This window comes from Phyllostomus hastatus, unplaced genomic scaffold (genome assembly GCF_019186645.2).
Source record: "Phyllostomus hastatus isolate PE091 unplaced genomic scaffold, TTU_PhHast_1.1 phas_contig_148, whole genome shotgun sequence".
Lineage (NCBI taxonomy): Eukaryota > Metazoa > Chordata > Mammalia > Chiroptera > Phyllostomidae > Phyllostomus > Phyllostomus hastatus.
The window spans coordinates 16,211,679-16,233,724 of NW_025333607.1; the positions used below are offsets into that span (position 1 = coordinate 16,211,679).

Here is a 22,046-nt window from a genome sequence, read left to right on the forward strand (position 1 = left end):
AAATAACCTGGCGACTGACTTTGGCAGGTGATTCCGTCGAGGGCCATTTCTCCCGGAGTCGCAAGGCTGAGAAGTCAAAATCAAAGGAAGGGAACTAACGCATGTTCAGTGCCCCCTCTCCGTCTGGCAGTTCTAAATAGCGTTTCATGTCCCCCTCACAATAAATACCCAGCGAGTTGAGAATTATTAAGAAAGCATGGGTTACAGGGCCCATGCCCTTGAACCCTGCACCACGCTGCCTCACCAAGGGTGAAGACACAGTGCAGAGGTAGTTGTCAAACCCCAGGACACACTGGAACACAACAAAGGTGGCCCTAACAGGAATAAAAGAAAATACTATGCCTCTTAGCCTGCTCCTATCTCAGTCTGATTCATTCAGACATCCCTGCTATAAATATTGGGGGGCTCCAAAGAATGTCCTGTTTCAGGCAGATCCCCTTGGAATGACGTGCCCGTTCACCCAAGGGGCCCAACGCAAGGGGCAGGCTGTCCCCAAACTTTCAGAACTACCTTTCTGTAAGAAGTGAGTCCTGAGGTATTTTTCAAAATCTGGATTCTCCAGATTTTGCTCCAAGAGTGCCCTCAGTATGTCTAGATTCGTGGAAACAGTATACTGTTGAGATGCAAATTATAAGTCTCTTCCTCCAGCAGACACTGAGCGAGTGGAAGACGGAGGCTGAGTCTGATTTACCTTTAGTTGGGGCACCGGTTATGGGCTGACACTAAGGGACACCCACTCGGAGCTGAAGGTTGCTACTCTCTGTACGGGGTCAGCGCAGCGGGTGAAAGATACTTGCAACTTCTCCGACAGTCTTCCCCTCAAGAGATGGGGTCTATTTCCTTTCCCTTTGAGCCGGGATGGTCCTGTAGCTCATTTGATCCATAGAATAGGTGAAAGCAATGCTCTGTCAATTCTGAGCCCAGTCTTTAAGAGGAGAGGTAGCCTCTTCCTTGGACACCTGGACTCCTAGAAGTTCTTCTAGAAGACCTCATGGAGACTCCCTGAGACCACCCGCAGAGGAGGAGGGTCTCGGCTGGGCCCCACCTTCCAGTCATCCCACCTGAGCTCCAACCACAGGAACAAAATCATTGTGATCCTCCAGACCAGTGCAATGGCCACCTGAATGCCACCACGTGACCCCGGTCAAAGCCACACGGAGCAGAGGAACCATGTAGCCAAGCCCTGCCCAAGTTCACGAGCCATGGCACCGTGAGATGGAATAAAGCATGAGATGGAATAAAATGATTGTTATTCGAGGCCATGAAATCTGGGGGTAGTTTGTTTTTCAGTGAAGAGATCACTGAAAGTTACAAAGACATAAATCTTATTCTAGAGCCGGTCAAGTTTGAAACGAGCAGTAAGTGTGAAACGTGTGTGAGTTGGTGAGAGGAAGCTGGAAAGAAACGAAAGTTCCAAGGACCTCTGAGGTCAGCACATCCAAATAGCAGTTCTGTGGCTGTCCCATGGGATCCCAAGGTCATGGGTGCCCTTCCATAAGTTGTTAGTTTGGGGGCCTCGGGTCTTCCCTTGTGACCCAGGGGCCTCACCCCAGCGCAGGAGGGTGGGCACCCTTGCCCATGTCGGTGATACTCAGTGTGAAGAAGACCCCCTTCTCTGTTCTTTTCTCCTTCACATAACTCTGGGCATGACTTCAATCATGGATCAAGAGCAACTGACCAAAGAAAGATGAAGTCACATTCTGAACGAGCCGAGAGCTACACCGAATACTGGAAATTCAAAGGTGTTCCCAGGGCACTGAGCATATTCCTGAGCATCCCAATAAAGACTACCTTTGACATAAATCTCTAAAAACATAAAGATCGTAAGGATTCCTACTTGTAAAAACTTCAGTTTTCACCTTTATTTCTTTTCCTTTCCTCTTCCCCTTCATCTATCGGAGGTGATGGAGGATGCAACAGAGATAAAGAGCTGGTCAACTGTGAAGAGGGTAAGATTTAGGAAAATGGTCCACAGCAGGCCGTTAGCACTGGTGTGCAGACAAGAATCTCAAAGTCTAAAGGGTTATCTGCTCCTGATGGTGTCTTCCTCCAGCCCCCAACCCTTAATTCCGGGCTTCCAGCTCCCTGTGGTCCCAGAGAGAAGCTGCGTAGGCAGAGGTGAGCCCAGGGCCAAGGTTGGCTTTCTAGGGAGTCGGCTGCCTGTGCCCATCGTGACGGTCAGCGGATTTGGGGGTCTCTTTGACTGACCCCTGGACCTGGGCTGCACTTCTGAGGTTAGATTGCTGCCTAGCTGAGCCTCACATGGATAAGCAGTTGCTGTTCTTCCTTATTGTTTCTCTACAATGACCTCCTTGTGGGTTCCTGTGTTCAGTGACAATGGGCACGTCCATGTTCATCCTGCCCAGACAGTTCCACCTTTGGGGTTCCCTTGCTACCGGGGGACCCCAGTCCAGGAAGATCTTGTTGCTCGTCCCAGAGGGCGGCCACAGCAGAAGTGACCTCTGAGGAGGCAGAGCCATTAACTCACTAAGGTCCTCCAGTTGCCAGGCTCAAGGGACACTGGACACGTCCCCTCCCGGAGATGAGGTGGTAAGGCAAGCTATCAGGAATCCCACTATCAGAGGCCCCTGCACAGGGCAGAAGGTCAAGGCCAAAGAAGAACAGGGATTCAGCAGCTTCTGTTACAGGCAAGGAAACCTAAGAGGCCCTGCCTTCCGTTGACAGAGTCGTGTCCCTGGGACAGGGCCAGGGAGCCATCCACGAGGCTGCCGGCCGCACAGGGAGGCATGCCAGGGTGACTTAATTGAAAAAGAAGAAAGAAGAGGACACATCAGCATGGATTTGTTTTTATTTTTTTTAAACCACCTGGAAATGTGGCTGGCTACCTTTGAACTAGCTTTTTTTTTTTTCCAGAGAACCCAGGCTTTGCTTTTTGTTTTCCCTCCAAATATCACTCTACCCTCTGGCTAGCCTAGTTGGTTTTAATTTTTCTTCTATTCTGGCCGTACTGTGGTGAAGAGAAAGGGGAAGATGCACCACGAACAGTACGGCGTGCGGTCAGAAGCAGGCAGCTGTGTGCCCGGCCCTGCCACTTCTTAGCTGCGTGCCTCCGGCCCAGTGACTTAATTTCTCTGTGACTCAGTGTCTTTCTCTGTAAAATGGAGGGGGAACATGTAGTAAAAGAGAAGACCTTACATGGGTAAAGGTGGTCCAAAGGTACAAACTTCCAGTTAGAGAATAAAAACGTCCTAAAGCTGTAACGCACAGCATGGGGACTATTGTTGACCACCCTGTGTCCTGCAGTTGAGACTTGCTAAGCAAGCAGGTCGTCATAGTTCGCATCACAGGGGGAAGAACGTGTAACTACGTGAGGTGGTAGGTGTTCATCGAACTGACTGTGGTGATCACTTTGCAATGTATACAGATATCATATCATGATACTACACACCTAAAACTGATACGATGTGCTATGTCAATGACATCTCCATAGATTATTTTTTCATGCAAACTCGGCAGCGCAGGTGACAGTATTACCTACAGAGTGCTTACAGGAGATCTGGCTCATGGAGAAGCCATAAGCTGGCCCTGGAAGACTGTCTTAACAACTTTAAACTTATTCTCTGAGATCTCACACACAATGGTTTTCTTTTCTGGCATGGGAATTCATGTTCTTAATAAGCACAAAGAGAATTCTTATCCAAACTACCGAAATTTTCAAATGTTTGGAATGCAAGACAATTGGAGTTTTCCTCGTACAAAGTCAATTCCTTCCTTTTTGCAAGCAAACCCACTCTTAGTTCATAGGGTCATACATGTCTACTGTTTAATGTTGGGGTTCTTGGGAACGGGGTGGGGGGTTGTTCTCGATCCTCTTTAGCTTCCCTGGAGGGACAACCTTCTCCCCACCTCTCCTCACCTCCAGCCACTCAGCACCCTCTGTCTAGTACCCTCAATCCTTCAAGACTCCGTCTTTGCCCAAGCTGCTCCTACTTCCAACAAGAACCAATGATCCTGTGAAAACAGACACTTCTCGAGGCCCCGCCCAAATGTCAACTCCCCTCTGACTCTGCCCTCCACACTGACCCGCACTCTTCCCTTGACACGAGGACGCACCGAAGGTGCCTGTTTACAGGCCTGCCTCCCTCCCCTGATTCTCGTGGCTGGGCGGGGCCTGAGACTCTGCATTTGTCACAGCTCCCAGGGGACGTGCATGCTCCCGACGGCAGGCGTCACTTGGGTGACGCGCTTTCAAGAGCATCTCTGAAATCTCCGCCACCCTCCTCACCCTTTGACACGGCAACCCAGTGACTGGACTTGCGAGGTGAGGGAGACAGCAGGGAGGCCCAGAAGGGCAGGAGACGGGGGTGGGCAGAGGATTGAGGGTGGGCAAGGGGGGAGGCGGCAGGAGAAATCAGAGAGGATGCGGCCAAGGGAGAGAGAGGAAGACAAAAGGATACAGAAGAGGGAGAGAGACAGCAGTAGGAAGGAGGATGAAAGAGGAGGAGGAAGGGACAACAGTCACAGGTCGAGGACGGCAGAGGAAGGAGAGTACGTGGCTTCTCTCTTCAGGGTGGAAGCGGACCCAGGGTGGCAGGGTATCTGACTTTGAAGGTGAGGGGGAAACTCTGGACGAGAGCTCCCCCGAGGGGGGTACCCCAGCCATCGACACTGCTGCAGAGGGGTGCTCAGAGAGCCACCACCCCCTTCCAAAGGTTCTTCCTTTAGGAATGACAAAGGAGGGCCCGTGCCACCCTTGTGGACGTGCAGGATGGTTTATACCGGCTCAGAACATCGAAGAGAATGGGAAGAATGTTACCCCAAGCCTTGGAGCGGATGGTCCATGAAGACAGCCCCAAGGGAGGTTACCTGGTACAGTTCGATCCTTTGTTCGGGAACCCTGGCTTTGGGGTTCTGCAGGCGGAACACCCTGAACTCCGCCTTCACCAGGTTGGAAGCGTTCTTCTCCATCGCCGACACGTCGAAGCGGACGATTCTGGAGTAGGGTCTGTAGAACGTGGGCGGGATGGCATCTGCAAAGAGTGAGGGCGGCCGTTGAAAACGAGAAAAACCCATTGTTCTCACTCGAAAAAAAAAAACAACGCAGCTTGAGATGGTCTCGAGACACCACCATAAGGAACACATCTACAGAATGATTTTGTTTTCAATGGCCAATTTCATACCATTAACCATTTAACTCGGAAAAAAAAAATAAAATAAACATGTGCATTTGGTTACAGGAGTCGCAGATTAATGGAGATTAACAAACCACTTCCAGCCCCATTTGTGGGTGCACAGTTAACCCTGTCCTTTGAACGCTGACACAGCCGTGGAAAGCGCTAGATGGCCGTGAGTCGGAGTATGTTCGTGACGGCTGATGCTGGAGCGAGCTGTCAGACTCACAGACACTTTAATCACATGTGCCGAGAAAATAGTTCCTAATGGCAAGCAGTTTGCCCGTGTATTTTTTTCCCCTTGAAATGTTGGCATCCAAATGTTCTACTCTATCCAGGTTCATGTACTGCGTCTTTTTTTTTGGCCTCAGTAGTTTGGTTTTTAAAACATGTGACCAAATACACCCTCTAGTTACATTAGGACGAGGAAATTTGATTTAAAAAAAAAAAAGCTATACCCATACACAGGCTATTCCAGGCCCAGTCTTAAAATTCTTTTTTCAGAATAATGGTGGTTGGGCAAGGGGACCTTGGCTAATAAAGAGAAAGCATCAGCCCAAATTCCATCAGTTCTGAGCCATGAAAGATACACAGATGCAGATTGCACATACCAGTTTCAAGCTCATGGGTGGCTAGAGTTTTGTGGTTATTCTGTGGTCGTCTGTCATTGCTTTGAAGATGCAACTGAGGCTACGCCAAAAGCAAAGCAGGGCCAGGTCCACCCCCATCGGCCCATGCCACGCCCGTTTATTCAGTACCTACACTGGACAGGCCACTCGGTACAGATGTTTCCCCAACCCTTTTCCAAAACCTCCTGCGAACACTCTTTCAGTATTCTGGAATGTTCTATCCAACCCCAGTGGCTTCGTGACCCTCCTCTAGCCTGTCCCGAATGACGCAGCTTCAGTATCACAGAATCATTTCGCTGCTGCCGATGGCTCTGGACGAATGGTTTGATTACGCCTGCACTGTGTTTGTTTATTTTGTTCCCCCACCCCACGCAGTGTCAAGCATCTGGAGGGCAGAGGCCACGTCTGCCCAGTCTTTCTCCTCCCCACATCTAGGACAGGGCTCTGCACGCGTGCAGTTTCCCGAGTAACCACGGTTTGCCTCTTTCATCGCCAGCGGGGCCTTGGAAGGCTCGGGCATCTGGCTATGGGCAAAGCTAAGCTCCGACTCAGTACCGGAGCCACTTGCCGATCTTAACACAGAAGGAAACACCGTTTGTGATTTCTTGAGAAACCCACGTCCTGACGGCCACACTGGAAAAAGTGCTGGGGACACGCTGGCATTTCCCGATCGGAAGGGCTCTTCACTCTTCCGCCCTGTGAGCCTGGGAGCCGGACTCCATCCCTGCTCTCCGCGGGGGCTGGGTTCCCAGAGAGCCGCTCACGGGCGGGTGAGTGGTGGACTGCGAGCCCTGCTCTGCTCGTGGCTGCTTCGGAGACGACCGACCGTGGGAACTGGGGCTCGGAAGCCCGTGAGCCAGCAGTCTCAGAAACAAAGAAATGAACGGACAAGCAAGCCCATAAGCCTAAAGCATCATCCGGGTTCTGGGGACAAGAAGGTACATGCGCTGACACACTGACGGCCCGCTGCACGGTGCTGTGAAACAGCTGGGGAGCAGATAGCAGGCGGGCCAGCAGTCATTCGAGCAGGAGGAACGTTTGGAGTCCCTGGCATAGCAATTCGAAAAGGTAGCTGCGGAGAAGAAACTGATTTCTCTCTCCTCGGAGCCTGCCCCCTGCAGGCGACCAGACGGGTTGGCACCAGCCTGCCCAGCGCAGGTCAGAGGCCCAAGCGAAGAGGCCTGGGCAGGGTTGGGCCACACGCTCCGGCTCTGCATCCACTCTAGTTTGGCCAGACCCTTCCACGGGCCCAGGGGCTGCATTCACGGCCCCACGGCCTCTCCGTTAGACAGCGGAGGCTGCAAACCTGCTCTGAAAGGGCGTCCTGGGAGAGCAGAGCTCATCCGGGGCGTCTCCTGCCATCAGACAGCGCAAACGTTTAGTTCATCTCCCCCCTTGCCTTTCAGTGCAACCCCCGGGCCCCTTCCACCAACACCCATTTTTCACATCACCCTCCCCATCTCATCCTTCCACCAAGTGTGTAAATAAGTGCTCTGGAGATTTATTTTTATTCTCTTTTGTGTTTATTCAACTTTGAGCCATTTCCCCACTTTCTGGTCTCCTGCCTGTACACACTCTTTCTTTTTATGGCTGCCGCGGGCGACGAGGTCAATTTTGTTTCTCCTTCCTCTAAGCACATCGTCCAATGATCCTGTCCCAGGCTTTTGAGCTTTGAAGGGGCGTTTGCAAATATTTACAGGAGGAGCTTGATAGTGAAGTGTGCTTGCCCTGCTCCGCTCCCTCTGCGCTGGCGAGCAGCCCTCCCCCCCTCGGGCGATGATACCCATTCCCACTGTTTCTATTTCCACCGCCTGATCATACGAATCCGCATTTTCGGATCTTGTGTTATAAGTAGAAGTGGTTCATGCATGAGGTGAGAAGACAGCGGAGCAGCCTCCACCAGCGACTCTGCTTTGGTCTGGTGGCCACAGTGAGGCCACCAGGCCAGGAGGAAACGGCAGGCTCCCCACACCCCTGCTCTGGCTGACCAAGAACCGACAACCCACGGTGCCAGCTGTCCTCTGTTGTCAACTGCTCTGGGTCAGCAGCCCCCAGCCCAGCAGAGGAACTGCTGGGCAATTTGTGAAATGTTTCTGCGTTTGGAAAAAAAAAATCACAGCATATCGCTCCGGCCTAGTCTGTGACCCTCCCTCGTCTTGTCAAAGCTTTTGGGTGCACCGTGTGGCACAGGGGCGATGGAAAATGGCCCATCCACACGCAGCCAGGCCTGGCCCACCCACTTCGCCTCGGAGGGTGGAGCTTGTCCTCTGCCTTCTCCAAGAACCCTTAGAGAGAACACAAGCTCTCCCTCAAGTCTTCTGCCATTCCCATCCCGGGTCCTAGGCGGTGCTTCTGCTTGACCTTGGCCTACTTTACTTACTGTCACTCATCCCTAGCTGGTTCTTTCCTCTCATTTTCCGACTTCTTTCTTTCTTTCTTTCTTTCTTTCTTTCTTTCTTTCTTTCTTTCTTTTTCTTTCTTTCTTTCTTTCTTTCCTTTCTTCCTTCCTTCCTTCCTTCCTTCCTTCCTTCCTTTTTAAAAAGATTTTATTTTTATTATTTATTTTTAGAGAGGGAAGGGAGGGAGAAAGGGAGGGAGAAAGAGAGGGAGAAACATCAATGTGTGGTTGCTGGGGGTCATGGCCTGCAATCCAGGCATGAACCCTGACTGAGACTCGAACCTGTGACACTTTAGTTCACAGCCCACGCTCAATCCACTGAGCTATGCCAGCCAGGGATTCTTTCTTTCTTTCTTTCTTTTTTTTGGGGGGGGTCAAATCGATATTCCTTCCACCCTTTGGATTGATTCAGTCCACGAGGCTGATTCTGCTCCCCCTCCCTACACCCCCTTGGACCTTCCTCTCAGGGAAAATCTTGCACATAGAAGATTCCAGCATGTCATCAAGTAAACAGTGTTCCCTCACCTTAACCCAGGCCTCATATCGCCATTGAACTGAAGCTGGGGAATGGACAGAGGGAGAGAAAAAATGAGGAAATCTAACTAGTTATTTGTTTTCTAAGTCGCAGCATTCAGAAAGCCTAATTATAGCACTTATGACAAACTAGTAATAGAAGCATTGTATGTTGACTGATCTGTTCCAAATAATGTATCTGCTCATTGTATGTTACCTCCTCCCTAGCTAAGCACCTGGAGCAGTTTATAAACGCGTCTTCACATCCTAAGTCCTCTCCACCGCAGAGAGAAATCATAGTCACCCGTGTATTCTCAGATTCCCCACCACCATCCTGTAATATTTGGCCTGTTTTACAAGAAAAAAAGTGACAAGAAAAGTCTCTGCCCCCCAAACATCTCTGCATCAGGCAAGTCCACCTCCCACTCCCACTGAGATGGTCGCAGGAGCACTATCTAAAAAGAAGTGTTAGGGAAACACAAACACTAAAGGAAGGTCTTGCATCACCAATACGTGATGAGCTTTGACTGAGATCGCGGGTGGGAGGCCTGGAAGGAGACCCACCCACGAGGGAGCCCGGAGCCCGGCCCTTCGCCCATCCGTCCACCTGTCGTTTACTCCCTGCCAGGTTGCCCGGACCACAACACGGCCAGGGAGAGACGCGTGAGACAGACATCGGACCCTTCGGCGGCGGAGGTGCCCTGGGTATCTGCGGGCGCACGGCACCTGCCTTACTTGGGGACCTGAGGCAGGTTACCCAGGGAAGTCTGACACCCCACGGAACTGTGAGTGCCGCCACACTGGGCCAGGGTACCGGTTCCCTCCTGGCTGGTGAGACCAGTGACACATCACATCCGCGCAGGCAGGTGGAGGCCAGGGGCTGAGAAGGAAGAGGAGTTAGCGTCTAACTAACAACAGCTTTTGGGGAGCCCATGGGAACTAAAACCCCCAAGGGAAACTGGACTCGGGCCTGTGTCCTTGGGGAACTTCCAGGATGAAGCGGAGGTCGCCAGTTCCGTTGAAAGGCAGAAGGTGCGGGTAAGAAGGGAGATGTCAGAGGCCTGGACGAGGAGATTCACCAAGCAGTCCAGGCTCCCGTTATCAAGGGGATGTATGGGTCCCGTACAGCAGGTGTTCTGAAACCGCGGGCATGGGGTGGGGTCTGGGCTCTGCATTTTTTCGCACTCCTTGGGCGATTCTTACGTGCCCTGAAGTCTGAGGGCCACTGAACTAAAGGACAGAAGAAAGGAAATCCACGAAGAAAGACAGAGAAAGAGGCAATTATGATGCACTCCTTTCTTTTTGAAAGATCTCCTGCCAGCATCCTGTAAAACTGCCTTGTTTAATTAGTCTCTTCGGTAGTAGTGCCTGTCTCTGCTGCTAGAATGTAAACTCTGCGGAGGGATCTTTGTCTGTTTTGGTAAATGGAGAAGCCAAAGTTTCTAGGAAGTAGTAGCTCACTAAATATTTTTGGATGTTTAAAAAAAAAAGACAGAGGAGGATCTAAATGTTTCTGTAGGCATTCCACATAGGAATAAAAATAAGATGGAGAAAAGAAAAGAAATTGCAGCCACACAAGAACTCTGGGGCTCTTAGAACAGAAAAATAAAACTTCCCCTGGATTTACACTAATTGTCTAGCTTGACTGCACACTTCAAACTGAAGACTATTTTTTATTTGTAACATGCATACATATTTTTAAAATTTTACTATTTCAGTTACAGTGGCCCTACAATATGACATTGTATCCGGCACACAACACAGCAACTAGACATGTAAATACCTTGCTAAACGGTCCCTCAGGAAGTCCAGTGCCCGCGTGACACCACCCACAGTTATTACAGTATCAGTGACGATGTTCTCCAGGCTGCACTTTTCATCGCCAAGACTATTTTGATGGCTGGCAGTGTGTACTTCTAATCCCTTCCACCCTTTTCAAACTGAAGAACTTTTAAAATACCCAAGCCTGGGACCCAGCCCCTGAGGGTCTGTCTCACAGGACCGGGGTGGGCTTTTCTAAGCTCCTAAGAGGACGCCCAGGCCCAGGCTGGAGAGAGAACTCCTCGGAGAAAGGGACTGACAACACCTAGCTTCAAGAAGGGGCAACTTGGAGACGCGACATCCCTTTGGAGATTCCAAATACTTCACACGGAAAGTCCCTACTTTCTGTAGAGCCAGGGAGTCATGGTTTGGCTCAATATATAAAGAATGTTTCTCATAATTTTGAAAAGTTAAAAAGGAAAAATCAGACTGGACTGTCTTTCAGTGTTGGATGTGCTCACCTCACGGGAAGAATTTATGTCCAGATGTGCCTTGTCCCCCAAGACATAGTGGGGTGTCCTGAATCTGGGGGCGGGGGGAGCTAGGTGGCCGCCCAGCCCCCTCACAGCTCTGCAGTGACATCATTCTCGTTCCAATACTCCCCGTGGGTGAGCTTCCAAAAGCCGTTTTTCTCCCCTAAAATCTAGTGAGATGGTTCCCACTCGGCACCTGCATGGGGCTGACCTGGGGAGCGTATTAGCATGCTCGTCGCCTGGCTCCATCCCAGACCTTTGGAGCGAATCGCGTGAGACTCTGTTTTGCACTTCGACTTGCAAATGTCTGCCCTAGACTCTGGTCTAACCACAGTGAACTTGGCCAGGCTTCCCTTCCCGGTGTTAGTCAGTGCCATGTACTTGTGCGGGATCAATGAAGTATCTCCACCTGCCACCCACACCCTAAACGGAATGGCCCGGCCCCACTGTAGCCTCGCATTCTCCTTCACAACCCCTCTCCCGTGTTACAACAGCTCTAGACACGGCTAGCCAGGAGTGTCTAATCCCCATTCCCAGCTCAAGAAACCGAAAGAGAGGAGAATAAATTAACTCCTGGCCACGGTCAAGGTGAAGCTGGCCTTTCAATGAAAACTGTGGCTTTTTTCCACTACAACGTCCTGCCTTCTGCACAGAGGAGCCCCCGAGTCTAAGGCAAGAGTGTCACCCCAGGCAGAAATACCAACACCCCCCACCCCCACCTTGGAGCCTTGTTGCGAAATAGCAGGCACAAAAAGTGGCTCCTTCTCAAAGAGAGATCAGCTTGACTTCATAAGAAAGCTCGAGAAACTTGAATGCAAGGCCCAGGATTTTCACGGATCCTCCTAAAAAGAATGGCCCTGGTTTGGAGCTGTGGGGGGCTTGCTGGGTCCTGAAGATCCCTCTCTCATCAAAGCACCACCCAGGATCATCAAAACCCCCAGCATGCACTGGCTCTTATCTGCAAGCTCCTCGAAGGAACAGAGCAGGCTCCTTCTCTCCCTTTCCAGAAATGACTACTTTTCCTGTGGCTCTACAGTAATTGGCGTGGACTTCTGACACGCTTAATGAGTGCAGTGGCCCCTCGCTCCTGCCGTCCCCGGCTTGGAGGGGAACAGTTTGGGGGTCATTAGGCGTCCCCAGAGGGTGGCGAGGCAGGCAACCCACCAAATGGTTGGAGGGCAATAAACCAGCCTCTACTGGTGTGTGTGCTGACACAGCCAGCAAGAAACCAAGACAATTGTGTTTTGGGGTTTCCTGAAATTTGTCTTGGCACGCCGGAGATGGATTTTATTTCACGACCACATCCCAAACACTGCTGACATTCAAGTCACAGCAATTTCACACAAAACGACCGAGAAATAAACAGCGCATCAGGCGGTGGTTTCTGATGTTCCCTGCGCCATCCCTCCTACTCAATGTAACACAGCCCCGGAGCGTCTGTGATTGAAAGCGGGAGTCTCCGTGTGGGGGCCGGTGTCAGGCTTGACGTGCCGTTGGCAACTGGGAGTCTAATTGTGTCAGCATCAGCTCGTGGGGCTTGGCCTTCCTCGCGCTGCTATTTGAGGCTGCACGACCGTCAGCGTGAGCGTTCGGGCGCCTCCTGACTCAGGGCAGCCGAAGCCAGAGGGCAGTGGGGGCAGCGACCCAGGGCAGCGACCCAGGGCAGCTGGTTTGTCGGAGCTGTGGGGGACTCGGGGTTTCTCGTTTGTCCTGCAGAGTTTCCCGGCACCCTCGGAAAACCCCACCTACAGGGAGACACCTGTTGCTTTGCAAGGGCTCTGTGCTTCTGGTCCTGCTCTCAGGGTAGGCCGTTTGCAGGCCATTTGCACCGGAGGGGGGTGCTGGGTGTTAGCAGTAAAATCCTGGGTTGTGGAAAGGGGCCGGCCAACAGCGGCTCGCAGAGGGCAGTGCCGGGCACACGCTGCAGGGGGACCGCGATGTGGCATCGCGCCACGATGTGGGGACCTCGCCACGGTACGGTAGGCCGTCCTGACGGTTGAATGGGCGACTGACGCCACTTTGTCCGGCTGCCGTCTCCTTCCTAGAGGCACCTAAAGCTCTCCTGGCTTGGGTTTTCTTTCTTTCTTTCTTTCTTTCTCTTTCTTTCTTTCTTTCTTTCTTTCTTTCTTTCTTTCTTTCTTTCTTTCTTTCTTTCTTTCTTTTTCTTTCTTTCTTTCTTTCTTTCTCTCTCTTTTCTCATCCTCTCTTTTTCCTTTCTCCACATTTTTTTTTCTCCTCTTCTTCTTCCTTCTCAATCTGTGCTTCTATGTTTTCATCTACAGTGTACAGGGAGCCCAGGAGCCATGCCTTCGTGGTCCACTAAGGGCACTGAAGGAGGCCCAGGGCCCCATGACATCGTGGTCCCAACACCTGTTCCAGAATTCAGCAGTGGCTCCCTGCCCGGGCAACAGTAGGAAGGCAATGCATGTTGATGCCACTAACAAATGAAACTCGGAAACTTAAAATAGCCTCTTTAATCTCTTAATGCAACGATGTCCACTGGTGTGCTGCAAGAATTTTTAAAACATTCAATGCCTGACTCTTTAGTCAGGGGTACTGACCTCTTTTCCCTGAGATTGTCAAATTTAAAAAATGACAACAGCCAACACAGCAATAGCCATCCAGTGTGAATAAACTAAAATTACAGCTGTTTTTTGTTGGATCGGCAACAGGTATATTTTTGGTGTGCTGCAGAATTTTAGTATAACTAGTTTACGTGTGCCACGAGATGAAAAAGGTTGACAATCACTGTCTTAATGGATTAAAGGCCCTTTGTATTTTTAATCTCTTTCTACAGATTGAAAAACCGAGGAGTAAAATCTTTCCAGGATGGTACAAAAGCATTGGCAAGATAAGAATTAAAGTGCAGCCCTGGCTGGCGTAGCTCAGTGGATTGAGCGCGGGCTTTGAACCAAAGCATCGCAGGTTCGATTCCCAGTCAGGGCACATGCCTGGGTTGCAGGCCACAGCCCCCAGCAACCGCACATTGATGTTTCTCTCCCTCTCCCTCCCTTCCCTCTCTAAAAATAAAGAAATAAAATCTTTTAACAAAAGAATTAAAATGCAGTCTTGGACACTCTTGCCCGTTGCAGCAAACAGAGCATGCTCCTTGTCCCAGAACAAACCAGCCTCAACACCCTCCTTTGCAGAAATGATGTGCTTTCTGCGCCTCTCCGTAATGATTGGCGGGGACTTCTGAGATGCTTAATGGGTGGAGTGCGTCTTTACCAGCCTGCAAATCTTTCCCTAATCTTCCTAAAATTACAGCAGCAGTGCATACAATGGCCAACGCACGTCTCGCTTGGGCCGTGGTGAGCTTTTCTCTGGGTTTCCCGTCAGCTACTTTGTAAGGCTACCACCTAATTACTCTGAGGCACTACAGGGATTGGCCGCTTTGCCCTGCAGCTAAGCTAATAAGTTGCAGGACTCGCCCTGCTAGGATTGCAAGCTATTTACCAAGGTAATTAACCTGGCATGGGCTGTGACTACTAACGTCTTACATTCAGGACTTGGGAGCAAGTGACTATGAAGAGGAACTGATGGTCTGGATTAGCCAGTTTGAAAGAAAGAAAGCAACTACAGCCGATATTCAGTCTCTCTGAAACTCTTCATCGCGCTTAGGGATGAGAGCCCATAAAGGGACCGCCTGGCAGGTGTTCGGTGCTTTCTCAGTGTTAACGGTAGACAAATTCTCTGTTTACAGTGTTGTCTACAGGGCAAGACAAGACAGCCCCACCCAGAGCTGCACGAGAACTCGGAACTCAGGGAGAGGGCTTGTGGCGGTCTCTTTTCTACCCTGGGCTCAGATCTTCTCGCCAACAGGTCTGCCCAGTGGGTCTACTCCGCTTGGCCCTACTCAGAAGTTCCAAAGCCAGTCCTCATGTCCCTTCCCACGACCACTTTCTTTCTTTTCTAAGCAAACATCCCTATTTCCTTGCATTATCGTTCATAAAAGCCGTTTACCTTTGTGGATGTCCTCTTTATCCAGTCTTAAAACTGGACCCAGAAATTTGAACATAATTCTCAAGGCAGAATAGGGTAGAACTATCACCTTCCTTATTGTGGAATTTATACTTTTATTAATGCACCCCAACACTGAATTAATTACTCTTTCTCCTCTTTTAACCTTCACACTCCTATCGTATTTTCTGTTCTGAATGCATAATAAACTACAAGTCTTTGGTCCTTCCCCTCTAAACTGTTTTACAGATATCTTATTTTTAATGTGTTGAGGCTTTTTTGGTGCAAAGTTTACAATACACTCCACTCACTGTGTACTTATGTGACTCCACTTCTCATTTCAAATATGCCCAGATGGATCTGGCGTCTAATTTGGTAACCCTGCACATTCATTTGTAAAATAATATTGCAGAGGGCAGTCTTAAAATCGGGGAGATCCTCCGTGTTTACTTCATCCAGTCCCCTAGATTCACAGATCACAAACAAAGTTTCTAGGGTCAGTTTCCGCGAAGACGGACCTGACTCCCTGTCGGAACTCCTTCCTTCTGAGGTGCTCTCCCTACACCAGGCCCCAGCACTGTGCCGCTGGTCTCCAGTGCGGACAGCCCAGTCTGTGGGAGGGGCCCCCAGATCCTGCAATCACACTATTGTCCAACAAAATCGTTTGCCCAGGAGCACACTTTCTTTAGTGTGGATGAGCGGGCCAGTTGTGTCCCGCTGTGCATCAATCAGGGAAATGGCCAACGAGACAGGGCTGAGGAAGGTTCTAGAACCCACCACACCCCTAACGCCCATCCCCCATTCATCAGCACTGGGAAGGTGAGTTTCCAAACAGGCTGCCTGGGAAAGCCGGACGGAAGGTCTGCATTGTTCTCTCTACCAAATGCTGGCCCTGATGCGGGACGAGAAAGGTGCAGGGGTAAGAACTGCTCTAAAGGAATGTTTAGCTATTCGCTATCCTGATTGGCACTGCAGTACGTGGTCGTGCAGTACCTTACAAACACCATTAGAGTTTCAGAGGATGGTGCTTTCTTAGGATTGGTGGGTGTATTTGCTAAGGGCGTGTACTCTTCCCCCATCCTGTTTGTATTGGCAGCGCCGCTATGGGCAATTAAGATATGGGAACGTACAGGAATTATAGGAATCCAGATGAATTGGGAGACCGACATGTTCTGGAATGGAGCCCCACATGCTGTGCTTGTTTTAAGAAATCACGTTCATCTGGGTGCTGAGCCGCTTTCTGTTCAAGGTCAGGCCACCGTTTGGGAGAGGAAATAAAAGCAGGCTTTAAAGCAAGACTCTCCATTGCACAACTTGACCACGGCTAAGTACTTGAAAACGTTTGAGTACGTGTTACTTTAACTTAATGATCTGAGAGCGGCCTGTAGAGTTCAGCTTCAAGCCTGGGATGCTGGTGGCCAGTGGCTCTGAAATGTACCCATTTCAATCTGCTCTCAGGGACCCTGGGGGACAGGAAACTGACTCAACAGCCACGGCCAGGATGTCCAAAGAGTTACCACAACCAGTTCCAATGGATCTGATACCCCAGCAAAGATGGCGGGGCACTGCGATTTTGAGAAAAGAGAATTCTTAAGGGAAGCAAAAGCTCTGTCTTACACCCCCCCTCCATCTTCTTGAAAGGCTTTCAGAAAGTGTTCGCTAACGACAGGGATCAAGACTCAGGTGGTTTCTGAAGCTCTCTCCGCATTCCCTTCTCTGAGGACGGCCGTGCAGACAGCACGGGACCCATGCCTTTCTCTGGTTCCAAGTCCACGGCTCTGCTCCGTCTCTCAAAAAGCACTGACCAAGGCCTTGTTAACAAGAGGCGCTCTTCCGCCCTGGCCGAATGTGTGTTGCATGCATTCTGGTTCATGGACTCTAGCCAAGCCCTTTGCTTCCTATTTTCGAAACCCACTGACCATACCTGAGTCCTTTTTACTGTAGGAAGGAAGACGGGGCAGGGGGGACGGCTCAAAGGGGCAGAGACGCCTTCCCCATAGCTCTCTCTAATTAATTATGCTCTAGGTCGAACCCAGGCCCAGGGGGCGGCGGGTGCACGGGGTCTGCGAACTACAGCTTCTAACCTTGCAGAGCACGCAGAGGCACGGGTTCGTTCTCGGGGGCCCCTTCCAGCCTGCACTCATTTCCATGGAGAAGGACGTGGATGGGGATGGTGCTTGGGCAGGGGGAGGACCCAGAGACACGAACGTCATGGCGTGTCCAGCACCACAGACTATCTCAGAGAAGGATCTCAGAGTCCCGAGAGCACTTGATGAGCCTAATCTTTATCTACGTGTCTATTTATCTGCGGTCAACATGGAGTCAGTCTGGTTTTCCCGGCCCTCGGTCAGAGCAGCTTTTCTCACAAGTCCAGGGTGAGTGAGGAGGGGGAGGGGGAGGGTCAGGTGGGAGCGGCTCTTGGGCAGTGGCCAAGTCGGCTGCGAGGGGACATGCGCAGCAGGGGAGCCAGGGCCTAGGCTCATTTCTGCATCTTTCAAACAAACGCTCCCCCTAACTCTTGCCTCCAAGCATGCTACAAAAGATGAAGTCGGGTAATGCCTTTGAACTGAGCGAGGACTCAATAAATGGAAGCTTCTATCACTAAGAGACCGCTGGGTGCAGAGAGGAGCCTGCACTGACTCTCAGAGCCTAATGCCAGGGAAACTCTCCCAAGCAGCAACAAAGAAAGGGTCACGGGCATCAGATCGGCAGCTGTATCTGAGACCCCGGGGATGCGAGCCGGCTTTTTGTCTGCTGTGCTACCCAGCACAGTCCTGGGGCCTGCCTCTGCTCCCCAGTGTATAACCGTGAGTGTCAGGACACTGCGGGCGCACGTGAGCCTGGTTCACCAGGACGTGTCTCCGAAAACCACTCTGGCACCCACTGCATTTGTCGGCCCATAGGATTACGCGCATATACGCCAGGTGTCGAAGGAAACTTCTGGCGCTTTTGCTATGAAAAGTCCCCACATTCACATCCCATGGACCAAGCACTGCCTTGGATGCAATCTCATGTACGACCCCAGTGACATCGCACAGAAACACTAGCCCAAGAGGTTCTCATTCTGTCCCCACACACACAGCTGTGTTAACTGCCTACGTGAAAAATACAGTCACTTCTAAGCCCGTACAATAATGAATGGCAGGGCACAGTCACTAAAAATAAGACGCGTGCTGCATGCATTCAAAACACTTATAGGACTTAACTCCTTTTTCCCCCATTTTTTAAAAAAAGTCAAGATATTCTGGAAGGAAAGGGGGAAAACCCTGCAGATGACCGTGTGTACTTTGTGTAAACGTTCGAGTACCTCGTCTGGACAGCACGGCCACGCTGCCACAAGACCGGCCACGCGCGACGGGCCCCGCGACGTCGAAGCGGAGGGAAAGGCGACGGGACAACGATCTGGGTCATTTCACCATTCTGGGGAGGCTCCCCACTGTGCTGCTTTTTTTTTTTTTTTTTTGTCAGCCCGTGTTTCCTTTCTACCTTTTTAGGTGGGAAAATCCAGAGGCAGCATTGCTCACTCAAAACTGCCTTTCAGGGAAAGTTTCCCAGAAGCGTGTGGTTCCTTTGGTGGCAGCTTCTAGCTAACTCCTTGAAACCTGACTCGCGGGGCAGATCCCCCGGGCCCTCTGGCACGTGTCAGAACTCTCCAGTAAGAAACGCCCCAACACCGCGGCTGAGCGGATGAACGGCTTACGCAAGGACAGCCACTTCTTGGGAGGAGTTCCTATTGGCTTGCGGAGCCAGTAGAAACTTGGGTGACACTGAAGGCCTGTGGTGTCCCTCCCCCTCATGCCACCTGCTCTCCCATCGACAGAGAAGGGACCTCTGCGGGACAAGTCAGCACGCTTGCTACTGCGTTTCAGAATGGCCTCGTGTTTTTTTAAATGTAGATCCATGGTTACAATGAATGATAGGATACGTTAAAAAAAAAGACACGTGCATTCCTGCCTTGCATTTTGGTCCCTTCTAAAGATCACTTACAGACCCCTTACAAGGGGTTATACATAGAGAAAACGGGGGGTTCAGGTCCCGTCTAGGTGTGGGTGGCCCATGATCTTCCACTAACGCTCTGCTTACATCCTAAGCACCCCCTGCAGCTGTCCTGCACCACGCATGGGCAGAATCTAAAAGTCTGAGGCACCCTCACGGGGTTTTCTTCCCTCCCAGTTGGGGTCTCTCTCCTTTTGCTTTGTATCCTTCGCTGAAACTTCCCCTTATCATCTAGCGTTTAATTCAATATCCCAATCACTTTCGAGAAGACTCTCAAAACAATTTATTCCATGGCTGGTGCCATGGGACAACCTCCTCACCCCATATGCACGTATTTTCAAAAATCGAGACGAGCCATCCAGAGGGAAATGCCCCGCCCCGCCCCGCCGCCATACACCACCGGGGCCCGCAAACGGCGAGCAAGGAGGGCGGGAGGAAAGCGGGGGTGGCGCCTGATGAGGCTCGTAGCGTGGCGTTGGCCGCAGGACCTGGTCGTGCGTTAGCTGTCCTTCCCTAGTCCGGACGCCTCTCCCCGCACCCTGCCCGCCGCGCTGCAGCTAGCCGCTCCACGCTCTTCTGCCCCAGGGTTTGCGACGGAGGCGCACCGCCCTCTGCATTCCGTTCCCCGTGCCCAAACGCCCCGCCGGACACGTGGCGCGGCAAGGCCCGGAGAGAAAGAAACCGGAGTTTCCACGGGGAAATAACCTGACTACCTAGTTGAATTTGGAAGAGAAGCCACGTGCTTTTGGAGGAGTCCGTTTATCAGGCTGGCGCCGGGATGAATCAGCGGCCCCAGCCCCACCCCCACCCCCAGTCTGAACGGGTGCCCTGAAGCAAACGCTCTGTGCGGGGGTGGGGGGGGTGTTCCTCTGCTGGAAACTTCCTTCCACCTTTGCTTTCAGAATGCCCCCTCTTCAGCTCAAAACACTCTTTGGGGGGAGAGGCAACCCAAGCATCATGTCCCCAAGCAGAGGAGGCGGTACCAGGGCTCTGGCCAGGGGGGGCCTCTGGGCGAGACGGTTTTTCTGCTTTAATTTCCAGCCTCCGCAGCAGTCAGCCCCGAGTACATCGGAGTGGGGGTGGGAGGCTGTCTCGGTGCCACGGGCTTAATTTCCACACAAACCCTTCCCCCTCAAAAAAAATGAGCTGTGTTGAGGGTCCTCGGGGCAGCCCCACCTGGGGAGGGCAGAAAGGGCGACCGCCAGCGTTGACCGTCTTCTTTCAGTGACCTCGGGGGTCGCGTCACCACTCCCTCATCACACCCAGTGACAATAAAACTAAAACACGGGACATGGCACGTGGTTCTCTGGCAACCGCCGATCTCTTCATGTAAAAAAATAATTCTCCCCGGCGCCAGCAGGCCACCTAGCCCCCGTGTGAGCGGACACACCTCTCTCTCTGTCTCTCTCTCTGTCTCTCTCTGTCTCTCTCTCTCACACACATGCCTAATGACATCATCTCCCTTACTAGCTCTGTTCATTGACACAGGGAATTCGCTCAGGTTGTCTGGAACTCCAAGTCAAGCCCCTTCTCTTTTAGGAGCAGGACAGAGAGCTGTGCTCTCCCAGGGGTCTAGGGTTGGGTCTGATTTTGTGACCCTGACATTGGTGTCTAACGAAGACATGGTGCTGGCTTTATATTCCTTACCCCTCACGGGGATGTGAGACTCAGCAGACCCAGACTCTCCTCGCCCTGCAGGGCCCCTTCAGACTGGCCTTGGGCAAAAACCTCTTCATCCCTTTGGGCCTCAGTTTCCCTGTTTGTGAAACGTGAAGGGCAGCCGCCTGGCAGGCCAGTGGGGAAGGTGAGAAGCAACAGCTGGGCTCCTCGGGGCCTGCCTTGGCCACTCTCATCCCTTGCCCAGCCCAGTTTTACTAACGTGAAAGTCAAGGTCCACTTAAGTCCCCAAACTGCCTTTTCCCGTCTACCAGGTGGGGACGGCGCAGTCTCTCTCGCCTTGCAGGGCGACGAGGATAAAATAGGCACGCAGGAGCTGCACCGTGCACAGCCCACGGTGAGCACCCCAGCCCGTGAGCTCTCTTGTTTTTTTCCTGAGATCCCCAGTCGCCGGCCAAAGGGTTCGTGTCTGGCAGATCTTTGTTCCCCTTCCCTGCTGCCCACCCACTCAGGGGTCCCTCTGCACGCGCAGCTCCCCCGCCAGCAGCCTGCCCCGCCCCCACTCCACTCAGCTCCGCTCTTCATCTCCAGATGAAGCAGAAATCTGGTAAATATTACACTTACAAGGTAACAGGTCTGGAATGCTTGGCATCTCAGGCGGAGCTCAGCTGCTTCTTGGCTCCCAGACACGCTCACACGGCAGCCCGGGGCCAGACGACGTTTGGCCGCGTCGTGCGATTCGAATCAAGACATTAAAAATCCTGCAGCTCTAGAGGCGTTTGTGCTGCTTGCTAATCGGAGGGATCCGTTGTTTTTTTTTTTTTTTGAAAGCCAACTGAAGAGAACATGGCGTGCTGATGGCTCTCTTTGGTCTGGACCCTAAGGAGCACTGTCTGTATATACACACCCCATCGGTGTGTATATACCCAATATATAAGTGATCTACATAGTAAGGCCTGGTGGACCTCACCTCCAGAGTGGACTGCTTTGCCCTCAGACAGACAGACATCGGCAATTTTCCTTTAACTATGACACTGCGCTGCTGCGTTTTGGATCACACGACTGGTGATGGAGACGCATTTCCAATCAGCGAGGGGGTGTTGTTGTGATGGCATTGGCAGCCGGGGCGGGCGCATGCTCTGTCCCTACCCAATCATAGCCATTGATCTCGGGCAAGTCATCCGTCTTGCTCTGTGCCTCGGTTTTTTGATATGCGGAGTCCTAGAGGATACAACAGTCCCTCTCTATGGGTACCGGGATGGACGGCTCAGTGCCGCTAACGCCCTGAGAGCGCCTGCAGTAGAAGCAGCGCCGCATTGGGAGAAGTAATTAATATCATTATCGTTGCCAGTGTTATCGTTACTAGTGAGTAAGGGTGAATAAAAGAAAGTAGACATAGGCCCTGAGCGAAGGGTAACTTGTCCCTTAAGTAAGTAAAAGGAGCTAAATGCAGTGGGATTATTTAGGCCCACCTTGGCCTAGTAACTAAACACAAGCAGAGGGAATG

The 22,046-nt window shown here is 51.6% G+C and overlaps 1 protein-coding gene across 3 annotated transcripts in view; it reads right to left on the reverse strand.

Moving 5' to 3' along the window:
• The window catches only part of TGFB2 (transforming growth factor beta 2), a 68,123-nt gene that overhangs the window by 20,046 nt on the left and 26,031 nt on the right, over window positions 1–22,046 (reverse strand). For all 3 annotated transcript variants that reach the window (XM_045817386.1, XM_045817395.1, XM_045817381.1), the window contains one exon: window positions 4,828–4,991. In XM_045817386.1, the coding sequence (XP_045673342.1) occupies window positions 4,828–4,991 (164 nt within the window). The remainder of the gene's footprint in view (window positions 1–4,827; window positions 4,992–22,046) is intronic.